Source organism: Mesoplodon bidens (assembly GCF_964165515.1).
Source record: "Mesoplodon bidens genome assembly, chromosome: 14".
Classification (NCBI taxonomy): Eukaryota; Metazoa; Chordata; class Mammalia; order Artiodactyla; family Ziphiidae; genus Mesoplodon; species Mesoplodon bidens.
Genome location: NC_138170.1, coordinates 63,385,434 through 63,405,218, shown reverse-complemented (window position 1 = coordinate 63,405,218; position 19,785 = coordinate 63,385,434). Strand labels below are relative to the sequence as shown.

Sequence of the window (19,785 nt, the reverse complement as noted above, 5' to 3'; positions counted from 1 at the left end):
CCAGTTCATTTCTGTGAGAGTTTTACCTGTTAATTTGTTTAGTCATCACACCCAACTTTATGAGTTATGTACTGTTATTGTCTCCATTTTACAGATAAGGAAACCGAGGGAAAGAGGTTAAGTAACTTGCCTAAGTCACAGAGCTAATAAATGACAGAGTCAGCGTTCAGATCTGGGCAGTCTGTCATCAGAGTGCTTAAACTACATTAAACTGCCAGAATGTAATAAAAGCAGAACACCCATGCATTGAATTTTGGGGAATATTTTAATCTGAAAGATTTAAAAAATGAAAACAATATAGTTTGCTGTAGGCCATCTGGAAGTGGAGCTGGGTTTGGAACCTGAGTTACCCGGTCCCAGGGCACATATTCATAAGATACTAGTAGTTTCCACAAATGCAATCAGAGTTTAATGATTTGATTTATTTGATGAGATAGCTTTTGGCGATTCAGAGGAGAAATAGTATTTAAGCTATGAAATAGATTAATGTTTTCATGGAGTTTGGACAATGAAAATTTCTAGGAAGTGATCTCATGTGATGGAATTTATTTAGATGAATTGAAGGACAAGAGAAAGCCTGAGAAGTTAACCACTTTAAAAATTATACCCCAGTTCTTTAAGGGTTGACTGATCAAGATGCATTTGAAAAGATGAGATTAATAACAATAAAGAGGACAGAAAAGTTGATGTTTTGAAATGTATGTATGACAGCCCATAAAGTAGATTTTTGAAAAGCGCTGTAGCCTGTAAATCAAATGGATTTGACTCTGTCTTATGAGTATATTCAAATAGTATAAGACTCTCATGGAGAAACATTGAGTCTTTTGATAAAAATCTACAATTAATGTTATAAGTTAAATTTTTTTTTTTTTTTTTTTTTGCCACACCGTACGGCATGTGGGATCTTACTTCCCCGACCAGGGATCGAACCTGTGCCCCATGCAGTGGAAGCGTGGAGCCCTAACCACTGGACCACAAGGGAATTCCCTATTATTATTAATTTTTGATGAGAGCTCTTGGGATTTTCTCTCAACAACTTTCATGTATAACATACAACTATTCATCTGTTTTTATGTCACTGAATCCTGCTACTGTCATCTCAAATCTGCGTCGAGTCTCTCGTGAACTTTTTCAGTTTAGATACTTTTCAACTCTAGGATTTCCCTTTTGTTCTTTTAAAATAATTTCTGTTTTTTTTGTTGAGATTCTTTATTGGTTGAGTCATTTTCACCGTCCGTTCTTCTAATTCTCTATACCTGGTTTCCTTTTTTTTTTTTTTTTTTTTGCGTTACGTGGGCCTCTCACTGTTGTGGCCTCTCCCGTTGCGGAGCACAGGCTCCGGACGCGCAGGCTCAATGGCCATGGCTCACGGGCCCAGCGGCTCCGCGGCATGTGGGATCTTCCCGGACCGGGGCACGAACCCGCGTCCCGGGCATCGGCAGGCGGACTCTCAACCACTGCGCCACCAGGGAAGCCCCCTGGTTTCCTTTTATTCTATAATATATTTACAATAGCTTCTTTGAAGTATTTGTCTGCTAAATCTAAATATGGGCGCTCAGAGATATTTCTCATTGATTTTGTTTTTCTTGAGCATGTGTCACTCTTCACATGTTTTATAATTTTTTATTTAATACTAGACATTTTAAATAATGTAGAAACTCTGGACTATGATTTACCCCCCTTTGGAGGTGGTTGTTGCATTGGTTATTTGGTAACCCACCTGGCCTATATCTGTGAAATCTGTTTCTTCTGCAGTGAGCAGCCACTGATGTTTCTTTCATTTTTTCCCCCCTCTGGTTTTTATTTATTTTTAAAAATTTATTTATTTTCCTTATTTATTTTTGGCTGTGTTGGGTCTTTGTTGCTGCGGGCGGGCTTTCTCTAGTTGCGGCGAATGGGGACTACTCTTTGTTGTGGTGCGTGGGCTTCTCATTGCAGTGGCTTCTCTTGTTGCAGAGCACGGGCTCTAGGTGCGCGGGCTTCAGTAGTTGTGGCTCACGGTCTCTAGAGCGCAGGCTCAGTAGTTGTGGCGCATGGGCTTAGTTGCTCCATGGCATGTGGGATCTACCTGCACCAGGGCTCGACTCTGTGTCCCCTGCATTGGCAGGCGGATTCTCAACCACTGCGCCACCAGGGAAACCCTCTGATTTTTATTTTTAAGACTTGTATCTTATTTGTTGCCTCTCTGTCCACATAGGTTAGTATTCAGCCAATGATTTTGATAATTGGTTGTGACGAAACACCTTTACTGGTAAGGTTGTGTTCAGGTGTGCCCTGGCTGTTATTTTCTTTATTTTTATTTTCTCTTGTGCCCTTTCAGGTCTTTTCTGCATAGGCATGGCGACTTGGTTGACTGAGAATGTGTTGATGGCTTGGACCCCATCTGGTCTTTGCTGCACATATTTGCAACCTCTGATCAATGTGGGATATGTGGAATGTTTACCAAGCCCCCTATGTTTCTCTCACTTCTTGTAATTCTTCCTTAATCTCTCGTTATTTCTAGTGTTGTGCTTGCCCTGCACAGGATTCTGACTTCAGATAGTAGAGTAGATGGGCCTTCTTTTCGCCACGTTAAGCAGACAAGCTTTCCAAATCAGAGTCCCCTGTGGCAGTAGTAGCATATCTGCTGGTTTTCACCGTTTGACCCACTCTGTTTAAATTACAGTTTTGTCCAATTTATAGATGCTTTTCACGAATAAGATTTTTGTCTTCCTTATTATTCTGGAAGCGAATCTCCAAATATTCTTGTGGTTTTTTTTGGTCTTAAATATTTGCTAAGCTTGTTTTCCATTTTCTTTTCTGTGATAGAAATATGAAAAATAGAAATTTGATTTCGTTTTATTGTGAATGCTTCAAAAAATTAAGAATCTTTGTTCATTTTGTTACTGCTGTGATTATGAGATTGGGCTATGGATTCCAATGTAGCTAGTGCATCAGTTTCCTCATCTGTAAAGTGGCCACAATTATACTCCCTACTTTAAGGTTATTTGTGAAGACTAAATGAATTAAGCATTTAAAATAGTGTCTTACACATGTAAGTACTAGATAAATAACTATTTTTACATATGTTTATGTATTTGCCATTTTCATCATTAAATTTAAATTTAATTTTCCTTGACAGTTTGATTTCTGAATTCTTAGAGATATGTCACTTTGGTAGCCCTCTTTTTTTGCCTTTTGAGTGATATTAAAATAAATCGTTTCTTAACTAAATAGTAGGCACTTGTCTGTTTACCTATTTTTCACGTACCTACGTTGATGGAATTTTACTACACTGTAGGTGGTGAGCTTCATTTTCTCCAAATTGGAGGAACCTGTGATGATATTGATGAAGCTGACATACTAGTGGATGGATCTCTTTCTAAAGGAATAGAACCGTCTTCAGAAGGTTCCAAACCTTTATCAAATCCTTCAAGTCCTGGCATTTCAGGTATGGTATTAACTTTTTAAAATGATTCTTAAAAATGCAAATTCTTGTGATGTTCAAAGTTTTCTGGATCTTTCTTATATAATCTTAAACATTATTTCATTTTTTATAGTCAATTCTTGGTTACTTTGAGAGAGTTCATTTCCTTGTTGACATTCTCTTGCCGGGCTTGTTTTTGTCTATTGTTTATCACTATTTTTTCAGTAGCTGGAAAATGTTGTAAACATTAGAATAAGAAATGGTTCTCAACCTGTGGTAGGTTGATCAGTTTTGGTGAAGTCACCTAAGAGGTAAAAACCTTATTTTGGTCGTTAAGGAGCTTTCGGTCTAGTTAGGGAGCAACAAAGCGTATGAAAAAGAGAAGAGTTCATTAAGTAAGTGTAAAGTGAGTGGAATGGCTAATATTACTAATATTACTACTGGAATAAAAATGCTGAAAAAATATTCTTTCCCAGGGGTGATATATTCAGACTCTCATTGCCCCATTGTGAACCTTTAGATAGGTTTGGTTTTGTTTGTTGTTTTTTCTCCTTTTCTCCTACCCATCTTCTCTACTGCCCTCCAAAACTTGTTTTTCAAAAGAAGTAATGTTAGCATTGTTACTCCTGCTTAAAAATCTTTACTTGCTCTGTGGGCTAATAACTCTAGTCTTTTTCTCAACCTCCAATTATAGGAAACTTTTCATGATTTCTTAAGTGTATTCAGTTTCATGCTCTTCATATGTTACACTAAGCTCTCTTTCCTTATCCTTTCCCTATACCACAGTCCTTTTGTACTTCCACTGTGCTGTTATGTTTTATTCTTAGCGCTTACCACATTTTATTCCCCAAACCTAGCATTTAAAAGAAATTTAATGAATCTTTAAAGAAAAAATGTGTTTAAACTCAAATGTATTCCAAACAAATAATACATGAAGTTGGTATTTGTTCTTCATGAATACTTATATTTGTGCATTTGATCATTCTTCTTTGCATCAAAGGGAAACTTTTAGTGATTACTAGTATAATATATCTTAATTTTAGTGATTACTTGTATAATATATAGCAGTCTTTACTACCGTAGGGCAGGGTTTCTCATTCTCAGCACTATTGACGTTTCGGACTAGGTAATTCTTTGTTGTGGGAGGGCCGTCCTGTGCTGTATTAGCAGTATCTCTGGCTTCTACCTACTTGATTCCTGTAGCACACACAGTTATCCTCATTCAAACGGCCCTGGAGAGGCAAGATTATCCTCTGGTTGAGATAAAGTGACTCATGTCTCTTGCTATGTATAATTAGACTTGATTGTCTTGATTACACAAGTTGGTTTAAAAAGCTAACGTATTGAATATTTTCATATTTTATAGGGTATTTGTGTAATAAGAGTTTTCATATAAATTCCATGAAAATACTATTTAGTAAAGGTGAATTAGATTATAAAGAAAGAAATAAAGAAGGAGCATTGATACGCTGTTAATGTTTACAAACAACATTTAATACAGTTTCAGTCAGATTTTTAAAAGCTCTAAGCTTTGAGGAAAAATGTAATTTGAAGTACACTTGTAATAATTATATAGAATGCAGTGTCAACTTTCTTTGTGAAACTATTCTAAACTTACCAGATTTCATATTTTAGTCTTTTTTTTAAAAAATAGTACCTTTATTTATTTATTTATTTATTTATTTATTTATTTATTTATTTATTTATTTATTTATATAGCTGTGTTGGGTCTTCGTTTCTGTGCGAGGGCTTTCTCTAGTTGCGGCAAGTGGGGGCCACTTTTCATCGCGGTGCTCGGGCTTCTCACTATCGCGGCCTCTCTTGTTGCGGAGCACAGGCTCCAGATGCGCAGGCTCAGTAATTGTGGCTCACGGGCCCAGTTGCTCCGCGGCATGTGGGATCTTCCCAGACCAGGGCTCGAACCCGTGTCCCCTGCATCGGCAGGCAGATTCTCAACCACTGCGCCACCAGGGAAGCCCCATATTTTAGTCTTTTTTAAAAGTTATTTTTGTTAATTGGAATAAGAACACCAGTTTTTCAGCTTTGTCCTATGTTAGGCATTTCACAGATGTGAATACATATATTTGTAAATGCAAACTAATCTCTCTGAAGCAGGTTGTTACTCGTATAATACTGGTATGTGTACAAGGTATTCTTGACTACCCAGAAGTGGAAAAATTGCTGTTTAAGCTTTTGGTTTGTAAGTATTTGTTTGCCGTCAGTATAGCTTTGACTTCTTAAAAATTACTTTTTAATACAGTAAAACGGGGCAGGTAGTATGTGCTTGCAGATCTTTAGCATTTTGTTTTGTAAATAACAAAGTGTAAAAATTAATTACTGATCTGATGTAAGTCAGGCTTGCATTTCAGCACCACTACTTCTGTTGCCCTTGTTAACCTGGCGCTCGTTAAAGCTCAGTCAGGGCTCTTCTGACAGGTTGAGTTTAGGTTTCTCCAATAAGTACCCTTTCTATAATTTAAAATATTCAAGATGGATTTTTCTTAATGCTAGTTGTGTAGTCAGTGCTCGTTACTTTAGTTGTATATAGGTATCTGAGCCTACATTATTAACTTTGAGGCTATTTGGTGAATGTTGTAATTGACTATACAAAAAACATGGTAAAACTTCTTTTTTTAAAACCTGTTTCAAATTCTACTTTCACTATTGTTAAGGAGTTGACTTATTGGTGGACCAGCCATTTACCCTTGACATCTTGACGTCTCTAGTGGAGCTAACCCGCTTTGAGACTTTGACTCCACGGTTTTCAGCTACTGTTCCTCCATGCTGGGTAGAAGTTCAACAAGAACAGCAGCAAAGGAGGCATCCTCAGCATTTGCATCAGCAACATCATGGAGATGCTGCTCAGCATACTAGAACTTGGAAACTACAGACTGACAGGTAAAACATTCTTCCAAGCTCATCTTATATATTTGTTAGACACAACATAGAATTATTATATATGTTACTCTTTCTCTTAACTTTTGCATATTAACAGCTTTGTTCCTTTCGTTTGTCACCTTAATTTTAGAAATTACTATACTCTTAGTTGTAGGATAAAACGCTAAGAGTAATCCATCATTGCAGTTAGTTTGTTAAATAAATTTGTGGATTGTGTGACTAAATACTTAAATGTTTCTTTTGTGTAGGTACTTTTTTTTTAATATGAGTTTTCCTTTTTTCTGTTTTTTTAAAATTTTTATTGGCGTATAGTTGATTTACAATGTTGTGTTAGTTTCAGGTATGCAGCAAAGTAAATCAGTTATACATATACATATATCCACTCTTTTTTTAGATTCTTTTCCCATATAGACCATTACAGAGTACTGAGTAGAGTTCCCTGTGCTATGCAGTAGGTTCTTATTAGTTATCTGTTTTATATACAGCAGTGTGTATTTGTCAATCCCAATCTCCCAATTGTGCAGGTACTTTTGAAGGCACTAATAATATGGCTTTCATGGAATTACATTCTGATGGGGATAGACAGACAGTAGCAGATACCTACTATGTCATATAGTCATAAAAGCTCTGAAACATGTTAAAACAGTATGGTGATAGAATAGTTGTTGGGTGTACATGTGTGTGAGAGTGAGAGAAGGAGAGAAAATATGTGTAATATTTTTTATATAAGGGCCCTCAGAAAGGCCTCCATGAAGACATCAATTTGGAGACAATAGTAAGTACAGAGACCCTGAGAGGTATGTTTTATGAATTTTAGGAAGAGCAAGGACACTACTATTGGAGTGCAGTGAACATGGAGGAGAGTGGTAGGAGGTGAGATCAAAGGAAATAGTTGGTAGCCAGATCATGACCATCTTTATAGGCCATAGTGAGACTTTTATGTTGAGTGAGATGGGAAGATGTTAGATAGTTTGGAATATAGGAGTGATGCAATATAATTTATATATTAGAAGGATACATTAAGACTGCTGTGTTGGTAGTAGATTATGAGTGGTTGTGGTGTGTGTACTGGGGGGAAGTGATAGAAGCAAGGATTCTAACTTGATTGCTATTGTGGTAATTCAGGTAACTTTGGTGGTGTTGATGGTAACTTGGACCATGATGATAGTTGATGGAGTAAAGTGAGAAGAGTGGTCACATATAGTTTGGAGGTAGAAGGAATAGTGTATGCTAATGTACTGAGCATCTGGTGAGAGTGAGAATAGTTAAGGATTACTCTAATGTTTTGGATTGAGCTAATTGAAAAATGGAATTTCTTTTTACTGATATTGAAGTTGGTTATCAAGTAATTTGGGTTTATTTATGAAAAGTTTGAGATACCTGGTAGGCATTTGGATATGAATCTGGAATTTAGTGGAGTTTTATTTTTCAACATATATGTAGAATTTAAAATCAGAGAATGGACATGTATAAGAAATACAAAAAGTTCTTATTTTAAAATACAAATTCTTGTGACCCCACTCTTAGATTCAGGGTGGGGCCCATGAATCTGCACATAATTCTGATGCACAGTAGCTCACACTTACAGGAACAAGGGCTTTTTGGAATGTACAGTTCCGAAGGCAGGTAGAGATTCCTGAGGTAAGATTATTCATTGCCCTAAGTTTAATCTTTCTCAATAGAACTGCTTACCTTCTCTCCTGATCCGATTGAGAAGCACTAAGTTTTGTTGGAGGCTGCAAATCAGAGTACGAAAGGTGATATTAGTGGTAAAATGGTTACGGCTGAAGAAAGATTTTCGCATTATTTATTATTTTCTCCCTTACTTGACAGCAACAGCTGGGATGAACACGTTTTTGAATTGGTTCTACCTAAAGCTTGTATGGTTGGACATGTGGACTTCAAATTTGTTTTGAACTCAAACATCACCAATATTCCACAGATACAAGTGACACTGCTGAAAAATAAAGCTCCAGGCTTAGGGAAAGTCAATGGTAAGAACGGATCAAATTTTACATTTGAAGATTTTATCTTGTAGTTGGTTTCTTAAAAAAATGAATTTTCAACTTGGCTGTCTAGGTTTGACGTCCCTCCTTGCCCCCACCCCCCACCCCCACCCCTGTGCTGTTTTCCTTCTTTACTTTTTGTGGTTCTATTTAGAAAAGTTAATCCAGAGAACATTTAAGAGCTTTTCAGTAACTCATTGTTGTTCAGATTTGCATAAACTTGAGTAATTTAATTATGGTTCTTGGGAAATGCAGTTAGTTCCTTTGTGAGTTAGTTTCACTTTTAGCATTAGTAGACTTACACATTTCTCTTCCTAAGAGGAGACTTGATTGGGAAAAGAGCTTTGTTAATGGAGTCACATATTCTTTTAAGGTTATTAGTAAAACCCAGAAGGTAATGCCAGAAATATATTCATCTTTATTTATCTTTCTTACAAGTTCCGAATTTGATGTATTGAGTTATTAAAATAGATTGTACATACTTGGCATATTGGAAACTAGATGTTATTTCTCAGTGTTTTCTTCTTAATAGGGTAATTTAAAAAACTGGGGATACTTTAAGAGTAAAATGGCTACTTCACATCAGGGGTAAAAACATTGAAACCTGAAAAGTTTCCTATTTCACAAATATGTATGTATGTGTTTGTGTATATATGTGTGTTTGTATATATATGTGTGTATTTGTGTGTGTGTGTGTATTATTTTGAATCATGACAGCCTCTGATGTAATTGGGTTAGGACTTAGGTGTTGGTATTTTCAAAAGCCTTCAGGTGCGGTACTGTGTAGCCTAGGGTAAGAATTCTTAGTTTAGTTGCCAGCAGATTATTTCTTCAGGTGAATATCCACCATTAAAAGAGAGAAGAGTGTATGAAACAATTGAATCTAATTTTCTTCTTCTCCTAACAACCATTTTAGCATCTGTGGTAAAAATCACTGCAGTTCCCAGTTTAACTGAGAATTTTAGAATTTTAGGCACATAAATCATTGATATTAAGCAAAATTAAGTTTCCTAATATTTTTATCCTCTAGAAACAGCAGTAGATAGGCAGATCACCTTTCCTTTGTCTCCAGCTCTTAACATTGAAGTGGAACAAAATGGGAAACCGTCCCTGGTTGATTTGAATGAAGAAATGCAGCACATGGATGTAGAGGAATCACAGTGTGAGTTAAATTATAGAGCTGTTGTCCATGACAGTAAAAGGAGTAGTGATCCAAATGCATCATGTTGGGCAAAGATTTCCTTATGGCTTGCAAAAACATGGTTTTAAGAACACAGTTAAAAATAACCTATAATTCTGCTTTGGCAGTATGCTTTAACTTTCAGCTCATCTTTGTGAACACAGCTGCACTAATACTTGCATTCTTGTTTTTTAATATCTTGAGATTTGAAATCATGTCATGGTTCTATAATTTTTTTTTAATCAAGGTGAATGTAAATAATATGGGAGTGGAAAAGCAACATAATGTATCAGATAATTGATTATAGTTCCTTAGCATGATAGTGAATTCTTATTTGAACACATTCAAATATGGAATTTTGTGTGGTGCTGTTACATGTAAATGGGATGGATATTTGCTTATTAAATATTACATTTTAAATTATAAGCTAATTTAAAAGAAAAATGTGTCTTTTTCTTTTTAGGTCTTAGATTATGTCCATTTTTAGAAGATCATAAAGAAGACATTCTGTGTGGGCCAGTATGGCTTGCTAGTGGCCTTGATCTATCAGGGCATGCTGGGATGTTGACGTTAACAAGCCCCAAACTTGTTAAAGGTGAAGTAACATATTTTACAAAAGCAGAATAAATAATCCCACAATTGTAAAAGTAGATTAGAAAAAACTGATTTCAGAAAAGTAAGGTATTGTTTTTTGGGGGACTTTTCATTAGTGATTCCATCAGTTTCCTGGTAGCTGAGGTAATTTCCTCTCATAAGTGATTATTGTTATGTGAAACTTGAGATCCTACTTTCTGTGTCTTGAAGGTCTCAGTGCTTTTTAAAAAAGCATAAAGAAGATGAATGTAGGATGACTTAGCATGACATACAGAATTCTTCAAATAACCAGACATCATGTTCTGCCATGTTTGCCTTTTCCATCAATTTAAAGTCCTGTGTCTTCAGAGTGTTGTATATTGTTATAATATCTTCTTTTATGGGATTTTTATAGAGGAGTTTTGAAAGTATCAGATGTAATGATCTGAGTGTCTTAAGCACAAATTATAATTAATGTATATTTTATATCTTATATCTGTAAGATATTAGATATTGCAGTAGTAGGACATTTATTTCACCTTTGTATCTCAGGGGTGAATAAAAAAAGCCAACAAATGAGACACTTACCTTGATTGTTAAAGTAAAATTGGAGGTGGGTAAGGTGTGGAGATCCTTCCCTAAACCAAGAACATATCTGACCACCTAAGTAACAACTATTTTAATTTGTGTACATTCCCTTCATAATGTTTCTCCCCATTCACACACTTACCTTTAGCTGCAGACATAGTATATACACAAGTTTGAATGTACTCCCTTGACTACATCTTATTCATTCATTCATTAACTTTGTGAGACCCTATGATGTGTTAGGCCACATACTGGGTTACAGTGGTGAGCAAAACTAATAACATCTCTTCTCTCATATTGCTGAGAGTATAAGTTAATTTTGTTGAATGAGAGTGTGAAACTGAAAATTTTATATGAAAATTAAAATGTCGGCTTTGACAAAATTGGGGATAAAATTATGTAACATGTATTTCAAAAGACTCAATAATGTAAAAGTGTTAATTTTCCTAGAATTTAGTAGAAATGACTATTCTTCCCATCAAATTCCTAAAACTTTGAACTGGAGAAAATGATTGCTAAATTTTTGTAGATGAATAAAAGGATGATATTGGCCAGAGACATTTAGAAAAAGAAGATTGAGGAGGAGGGTCTTATTAGATTCTAGAACCTAGAATAATGCAACAGTAAGAAGAATGTAACAGTGTGGCACTAGCACAGTAGGCGGACAGATCAGTGGAAAACAACAAAAGTAGCTTTTGTAATTACAGAAGGATTTCATAACTGCTTAGGCAACAATCAGCTTATGGTTTGTTCATGGGTATATTAGTTTGAGGGTATTTTTGCAATAAATTTTACATATAGATTGTATAGTACGATCTCAGCTTAGTTAAAACCATATAAAATTGAAGCTAGTGATAATAACAACCAATATTCATCTAGTGCTTCCTTTGTGCCATGCAGTTATAAGTGTTTCAGTTACCTTTGAGGTAGGTACTATTATTATTCTCATTTACTTTTGAAGAAACTGAACCATGGAGAGGTTAATTTGTCACATGCCTAATAAAATGGCAGAACCATTATCAAAGCCAGGTAGTGGCTTCAAAGCCTGTGCTTTTTCAACTGTAATGCTATAATGCTTATGTGTATGTATGCATTCACATATGTATGTGTGTGCATGCGTGAATTAAAGGACTGGATGGATGCACATATGATACATCATTATCTTTGGGCAGTGCTTTAATGACAGTTTTTTCTTTGTGTTTTTCTGTAGTTCACAAAATTTCTGTTATTAAAATGAATAACTTCTTTGATTGGGGTAAAACATGCCAGGTGTCAAAACTTTCTATCTTACGCTGTTCATATAACTCCTGTGCTTTTTGTTCTTTTGCTACCAAAGGTTATTTAGCCATATTGTATGCAAACAGTGTAATTCAAAAATTCTGGCCAAGTGTATTTTTCTTTTTGTGGAGTTAATTTAACTTGCTCTGGGAAGACAAAAAACAATTTGATTTTTTGGTGATTGAATAATTTATCCCCTTCTGTACCACTCCTCTAGGTATGGCAGGAGGAAAATATCGTTCATTTTTAATCCATGTCAAGGCAGTGAATGAAAGAGGAACAGATGAGATCTGTAATGGTGGTATACGTCCAGTAGTAAGACTTCCATCCCTAAAACACCAGAGTAACAAGGGTTATTCACTTGCTTCACTCTTGGCAAAAGTTGCAGCAGGCAAGGTATGAAACAGTATCATTCTGAACTGTAACATGCTGTTTTAAACATGGTGGTTGAGATTTGACACACTGTTAGAAGTAGTATGGCCCATAATTGATTTATCAGTAGACACTTTGTTTGTTTGTATTTTTTCTCTGCAGCAAGTTAAAAATATATAATCAAGGAGAAAATATTTGAATTAACTTTAAGCCGACTACCTAGCTTATATAAAGTACATTCAGTAGGGAATAATTGTTAGCAGGTACTTCCCTGTATAATTATTCTTATTAGTTCCTTGGGTTTCTCTGCCCTCTACTGATAATGCACCACTTTTTTTTTTTTTTTTTGGTAAGCATTTGGGAGACTGCAGGAACAGAAGTTGAGAAGTGATTTTAGAGATGTATCTTAATTTTCATGGTTCATTTTCTACAGCTAGCTATATATCATGCAGTTTCTTCATACTTCTTTGATCTTGGACTTTCCCGAACTCTGGAGATTTTGTTTCTCTATCATCATTATTCATAAGCAACAATAGCAGTATCAGTAACACCAATCATCTTATATTTGTATAGGTCTTCCAATTTTTCAAGGACTTCTGTGTACTTTATCTGATTTAATCCTCAAAATAACTCTGAGGTAGGCAGAGCAGGTGTTATTACCTCCATTTTTTCATGTTGAAAGTGAGTGAACCTTAGAGATTGGGGAGCTGGCATATCTTGTAGAGCTGTAGCTGGGACTTAGACTCAAGACTTTGGCTTTATAATCTTAATTCATTGGGTTATTACCTTTAAACAGTGACTATGTCTATCTTTCTTTCCCTGTTATAATTCTGGGCTAAATTAGTCATTTACTGAATATGAGGGTGAAAGCTGTCATTTTAATTTGAGATTTATGTTTTGATAGCCATAATTCAGTTATATTCTTTTATTTATAGACTTTAATAGTAAATATTTTTTTTGTTTCATTTGTTTGTTCATTCAGTTATTTATTTTTGTATGTTTAGGAAAAATCCTCTAATGTTAAGAATGAAAATGCAAGTGGCACCCGTAAATCCGAAAACCTCCGGGGCTGTGACTTACTTCAGGAAGTCTCAGTCACCATCCGAAGATTTAAGAAAACTTCAATTTCTAAGGAAAGGTAACCTCATTTTGGTAACCTCATTTTCTTCTACTATTCTTAAAGTAATAAGAGCACAAAGGAAGAATTCCAGTAAATATACCAAAATAAACAAAATTTTTAAATCCTAACTTTTACTTGAAAATTTTTATTTGCTTTTCATTTCTCTTAAGAACTTACCTCAGTGATGGTATATACTGTCTTTCCACTTCATTGGTTCATCCCTGGTGTCTTTATAGTGCTTGGGAATTTTCAAAAGTTCTTTTTTTTAATTGTGATAGTAATGATTTCAAATGAAACATTATATGTCCAACCGGGCTGAAATAGCTTTAGTTTTAACTTTTCTATTTTGGTTGTTAATGTGTTTATATATTCTTTTTTGTAGAGTGCAACGATGTGCCATGTTACAGTTTTCAGAATTTCATGAGAAACTTCTTAACACTTTGTGTAGAAAAGCAGATGATGGCCAAATCACAGAACATGCCCAGAGCCTTGTGTTAGACATTCTTTGTTGGTTAGCTGGAGTACATTCAAATGGACCTGGAAGGTTAATAAGATTTTATTTACCACGGATTGCCCTTTGGATGTTATGATTGGAAGTTCAAGATGAGCCTAAACATCTGCTATTGTTTTGCAGCTCAAAGGAAGGAAATGAGAGCCTGCTTTCAAAAACACGAAAATGTCTTTTAGACATTGTACATGTTTGCTTCTTTGAGGCCGGACGCAGCATAGCCCATAAGTGTGCACGATTTCTAGCCTTGTGTATCAGGTTGGTTTCTTTTTTTTTTTTTGGCGGTACGCGGGCCTCTCACTGTTGTGGCCTCTCCCGTTGCGGAGCACAGGCTCTGGATACGCAGGCTCAGCAGCCATGGCTCACGGGCCCAGCCGCTCTGTGGCATGTGGGGTCTTCCCGGACCGGGGCACGAACCCGTGTCCCCTGCATCGGCAGGCGGACTCTCAACCACTGCGCCACCAGGGAAGCCCCTGGTTTTTTTTTTAAGTTGAAAATATACTTCGTAGGTGCACCTGCAGTTTGGCAGGTGATACCTTGTCTATAGTGTTATTTGGTTCCTGTTGAATATACGTATAACTTAAGAGGATTTTCAAAAGTTGATGAGGATTATTGAGATTCTAAGAAAAAATTTGGGTTTTTTTGGGCAAAATGTCATGTTAAATAAATCTAGTAATAAAAGAATTCTACTAGGCTTCTTTGCCTATTAGGAAGACTTTGGGGAGTTTGGTAAGGGGATCCCTTCCCCCACTTTCACTCTTACTGTCCCTGATTGTCTTTGGATTGTTCACCTGAGGCCTTGTTCCCAGTTATATAATAATTTTACCAGACTTATTTGTAGTGTTACGCAGATCATTTTCTCTAAACCCTGAAACTATCTAGGAAGTGTTTAAAAGCTAATAGTCTATATTGACTATACCTGCTTGTTAGCCCTTTTTGGTAAAAAAAAAAAAAAAAAAAAAAAAAAGGGTGGTTTAATGCGTAAGAAAACAGTTACAAAGACCCTTAGTATAATCAATCCCTACTATCTTTCTGCATGTCTGTAGGGCTTTAAGGCAGATTTTCTTTCAATTTGTATGAACACATTTTAAAGATTTTAAAAGTACTACACCATGTTTAGAGTTGGATTTAGACCTTGACTAATGTGTTTAAATTTTTTCTTTTAAAATCGTTTTCAGTAATGGCAAATGTGACCCATGTCAACCAGGATTTGGATCTGTTCTGTTGAAGGCCTTACTTGATAACATGTCGTTCTTACCTGCAGCAGCAACTGGTGGTATGTGAAATTAGTTCAATCACAAATAGCTGTAGCCTTAGGAAATATCTCACAGTATGCTTGGGGTTGTGTAGTAACTTTCTTTTTTTTTCTCAATTAGTTTTCTTTTTTTCTGTAGCTTATCGGTTTTTTAAGGGGTTTCAAATTGTGATTGGGTAGGCAGATACTCTGTTCGATACTATTTTTAGGAAAAAGTTAATGGGAGATTTAAGTAAATAACCAGGTCATCTCAATTCATACATTTTCTGTACTTCATTAAAATAATTGAGTTGCTTGGCTGTTCACAAACTAAAATGTCAGTAAGTGCCAGAGAGATGACATAAATAAGAAGAATGGTTCATACACATATTGTGTGAGAATAGTAGGGTCTGTGGCAAATTCTGATTCCCTAAAAGGAGCCAGTGGGTTGTTTTTTTTTTTTTTACAGCACCTAAAGACTGTGGAAATTCCATTCAAAAATGAATGTAGTTATCAGGTAGGAATTTACTATGAAGGGCTACTAATTTGTCCTTTACCTAGTGTTAGTTTTTTGTAGGCATTTCTCACAGTCTTTTATTTTATAAATAACCATTCAACAAGTTATCTCAATGAGATAAACATATTCCACAAGGATTTGATCTTGGTGGTATACCAGAAAAAAAGCTTGCTCAAAGTTAGTTGATAAATGGTTATTTTATCAATACCTTAATTTAGACAAAGAGTCTGTTTATATTTACCTTGAACATATATTGACTAAAACTATGAACTGTTTGTTATATAGAGTAGAATGTTTTGGACTTGGTTGCTCACTTTAATAGTCTCTGGTGTTTAAAACAGTTTCCTGAGGATAGTGTTAGAGGTAGGGTGCTTAAATTATGGGGTGTATTTAGTTAGATATCTTAAGTTAGAGTCTTAAAATACATCATCATGGTCACCTTTTAATATCACCTTTGGTCTGTATCTAACTGGCAGTATGGAATAACTATACTTCATTCACTTGCTAAAGTATATTATTTGTAGCTCACTGCCATCAATTGGTTTTGAAATTTTTGGTACAGAGAAATAGTATTTTAGGAAAGATGGCTTGAAGGACCTGACATCTCTGCTTTTCTAGCTATTATAAAATGTCCCTCAGAGTCATCTCACGTTACTGAAAACCTAAATGACTAGGTTGATCCTATACACTTCTCAAAAATATGATTGCAATTCTTTGTCATTGTCCTCTTAGAGTCCTCCAAGGAGTTAGTCCTTCTTTGTAATTTGCCCTTACAGATTTTATTTCCAGAAAATCCTTCTAGGAAAAGGGGACATACTGATAAATATGAAATCTGAAGTTCTCTTTATTAGAGAAAAATGAGGAAAAGAAACAGTGATTTAAACAACTGATTTGTTGTTGTTGTTTTCAGGTTCTGTCTACTGGTATTTTGTCTTACTGAATTATGTTAAAGATGAAGATTTGGCTGGGTGCAGTACCACATGTGCATCTCTGCTTACTGCTGTGTCCAGACAGTTACAGGACAGGCTAACACCAATGGAGGCTTTGCTTCAGACAAGGTATTTTAATCTATGAAATGACTAATCATGGGCCTTTCTGGATATGATACCACCTTTGCACATAACTGTTATTATATATATTTGCTTAAGTTTTTCTTCCCTTTATTTTCTCTGAAAATAATTCCCTTTAACAACTTTGGAAGTCCTGGAGATGGTTATTCAGAGGGCTAATTATATTAAAATACTTAAAAGTGGTGTATCTTGCTAATGGTAGAAGCACTTAAGGTAATTTGTTTCTTTGTTGTTAAAACTTTGTAAGCAAAATTATGTAAATCACTTACTGCCCTTAACTAATATTCTTTATCTGCTGTTTGATTTTCTAAAACTTAAACATAATGAAATAAGAAATAGCTAAAGGTTAGATTTGAGTTCTTGCCTAATCTTCATTATTTGAAGTATTTTATTTAAAGCAAGGATTTTTATAATCTTTATAGACTAGAAATCTTGATTTCGATGAGATGGTACTCAAATCCTTTGTACCTTCTGCTGAGTCAATGTAATGATTGAGGCAAGGGAGGGGTGCTTGATAGCTCTTTCTTGATTCAGACTGCAGATGAAGGTTGTCTTGGTTCATTAGTTATCAGCTTAATTGAAATCAGATTTATTGAGTCTCTGGACTATATCTTTTGGAGTATAGGTTTTCAGGGAACACAGTTGAGATTCAGTGAATTTAAGGAGTTAATAGTGTTTCCTTCTGCCCTGTGTAAAAACTGCTTTGAAAACTAAGTAAATAGATAATTTGTTAATTAGATGGCTGACAGGAAAATTGTTAGGACATTATTTTATTTTTCAGATATGGATTATATAGTTCACCATTCGATCCAGTCCTCTTTGATTTGGAGATGAGTGGCTCTTCTTGTAAAAATGTATACAACAGCAGCATTGGTGTCCAGTCAGATGAAATTGATTTATCAGATGTCCTTTCAGGTAGTAAAGTCTTTTATTAAAGGAATTTCTGAATTTTATATCTTGGGTTTAAGTTACCGTTGATTTTTTAATAGATTGTAGTCACTACATTCTATCTTTGAGAACTAAAATTTTTAGAACTTAACTTTAGTATCTGTGAGTCATTAAACTATTTGCCTTTGTTTCTTAACTCCCCCCTCAAAAAATATTGAAGATATTTTTGAAAGGGTTGCAAATTTGGTTTGTGTGTGTGTGTGTGTGTGTGTGTGTGTGTTTCACTGCATGTCAGTATGACTTTAATGCTAATAAGAGATTAAAATTTGGTTATTTGTTGTAGTCCTTTCAGTTTTATGTGGTGTGCCTTTGTTCATAAACTCAAAGAACATGTTATTTCATATTACAAGATATGAAAATAAAATTAATTTACACTTACTTTAATAAGCAAAGATGCAGAAAGAAAAAATAATTTTCTGCATCTTCTATCACACTCTCCTGAGGTGAACTTGGTACACCATGTTACATGTATTCTTGTATGCATTTCTAAAGAATATGTTTTTAGGATTGAATGTATAGCACTATTTGTGTAATCTTTTCAGGTGCTAGAATTTGGTGTTTTTCTAGTTTTGTCAGATAGAGCAATGATCGCTTTATTTTTTGTTTTCTTCCATCTTACCGAACTTACTGCAAGTATTGGTAAACCAAAATGTTAAAAAATTTATTTGTAAACATATTATAATTACATTAATTATAAGTAAATTTTGGGAGTTAGTCTCAGGTTTGTAAATTATGAGTTGTGAAAAAAGCAAAAGAGAAAAATCAGATATAGAAATATAAATAAAATATAAAATGTCTCACCTCTTCATCCTTTTAGATCACCATTGTTAACAGGATGCTTAGCTATTTAGACTTACTTGCTACACGTGTTTATGAGCATTTTTAATGAAAGAGGTCATACTATACTTCTGGTCTGTTACTTGCTTTTTAATGACTTATTCTGCCTTAGTTATTGGTGTTAACACCTCTGTTTGATGACTTAGGCTCCTGACTACCTTACTGCCAGTGTGTCTCTATCTAAGTGACTTGTCTAATTATGAGTAGAACTCAGAGGAGGGGTTAGAACTAGACCTGTAGATGCCTTTTGAACTCCTTAGGATAGAATGAAATTCCTTATAGAGAGAATGTAAGGAGAGGACCATAAAGCTCAGGCCAAGCCTGGGGGTTAAACAAGTAAGAGCAGCCATACTCATTATAGAGTATTATAGTCCCAGAAGAAGGGACTTAGAAGTCGTGATATACGTCTCCATATGAACGTCTCTTCATTTTATTTCTCACCATCCAGCATTCCTTTTTTCAGCTAATGGCATCCATGGCACAAAACAGAAATCTGAATGTTATCCTCTGTTTCTCATCCTCCACAGTGAGGCTGTCATCAGATTCTGTCTATTTTTCCACCAACATATATTTCAAATCTGCCCATCCTCTTACTTCCCACAATCACAATATTACGGTCTGAGCCACAGTCGTTTTGAACCTGGGCTACAGTAATAGCTTTCTAACTAGTCATTCTGCATCTGTTCTTGGCTCACTTTACATTCTCCACAATGCAAAAATGTAATCATTTTTGACTGCAAACCTGATCTGATCATCCTCTCTCTCTTCTTAAAATACTTTTCATTTCTTTCCATAATTGTGCAGTCCAGAGTCTCTAATACAGCAGAGAACATCTTGTGTGATCTGCCCTGTTAGTTTTCTTTCTGTGGCCCAGTGATTCTCAAAGTGTGGTCCATAGGTCCCCTCAGGGTTCCTGAGATCCTTTCAGGGAGTCCACGGGTTAAATGTTTTCATGATAAAACAATGTTACTTGCCTTTTTTCATTGCATTGACATTCATACTGATTATGCAAAAGCATGATGTTCTTCCCCACGCACTTAGAGTAAAAAGTATGGCAGTTTCACTTAGAAATACCTTTGATGAAACAGTAAAAATTGTTAATTTTATTAAATTTTGAACCCACGAGTATGCATCTTTTAACTGTCCTGTGATGAAATGGGAAGTGTGCATGAAACACTTCTGCTGCATGCTGAAGAACCATGGTTGTTTCAAGGAAGTGCACTTGTGTAGTTGTTAGAGTTATAAGCTGA

General features: G+C 35.3%; 1 protein-coding gene across 1 annotated transcript in view; it reads left to right on the top strand.

Annotated features, from left to right (window-relative positions):
- BIRC6 (baculoviral IAP repeat containing 6) overlaps positions 1–19,785 on the top strand; it is a 238,718-nt gene that overhangs the window by 57,506 nt on the left and 161,427 nt on the right. The window contains 12 exon segments of the mRNA XM_081254965.1: positions 3,281–3,430; positions 6,079–6,304; positions 8,138–8,298; positions 9,341–9,472; positions 9,954–10,085; positions 12,147–12,325; positions 13,306–13,439; positions 13,804–13,965; positions 14,056–14,187; positions 15,108–15,205; positions 16,591–16,738; positions 17,532–17,665. Coding sequence (XP_081111091.1) covers positions 3,281–3,430; positions 6,079–6,304; positions 8,138–8,298; positions 9,341–9,472; positions 9,954–10,085; positions 12,147–12,325; positions 13,306–13,439; positions 13,804–13,965; positions 14,056–14,187; positions 15,108–15,205; positions 16,591–16,738; positions 17,532–17,665 — 1,788 coding nt within the window.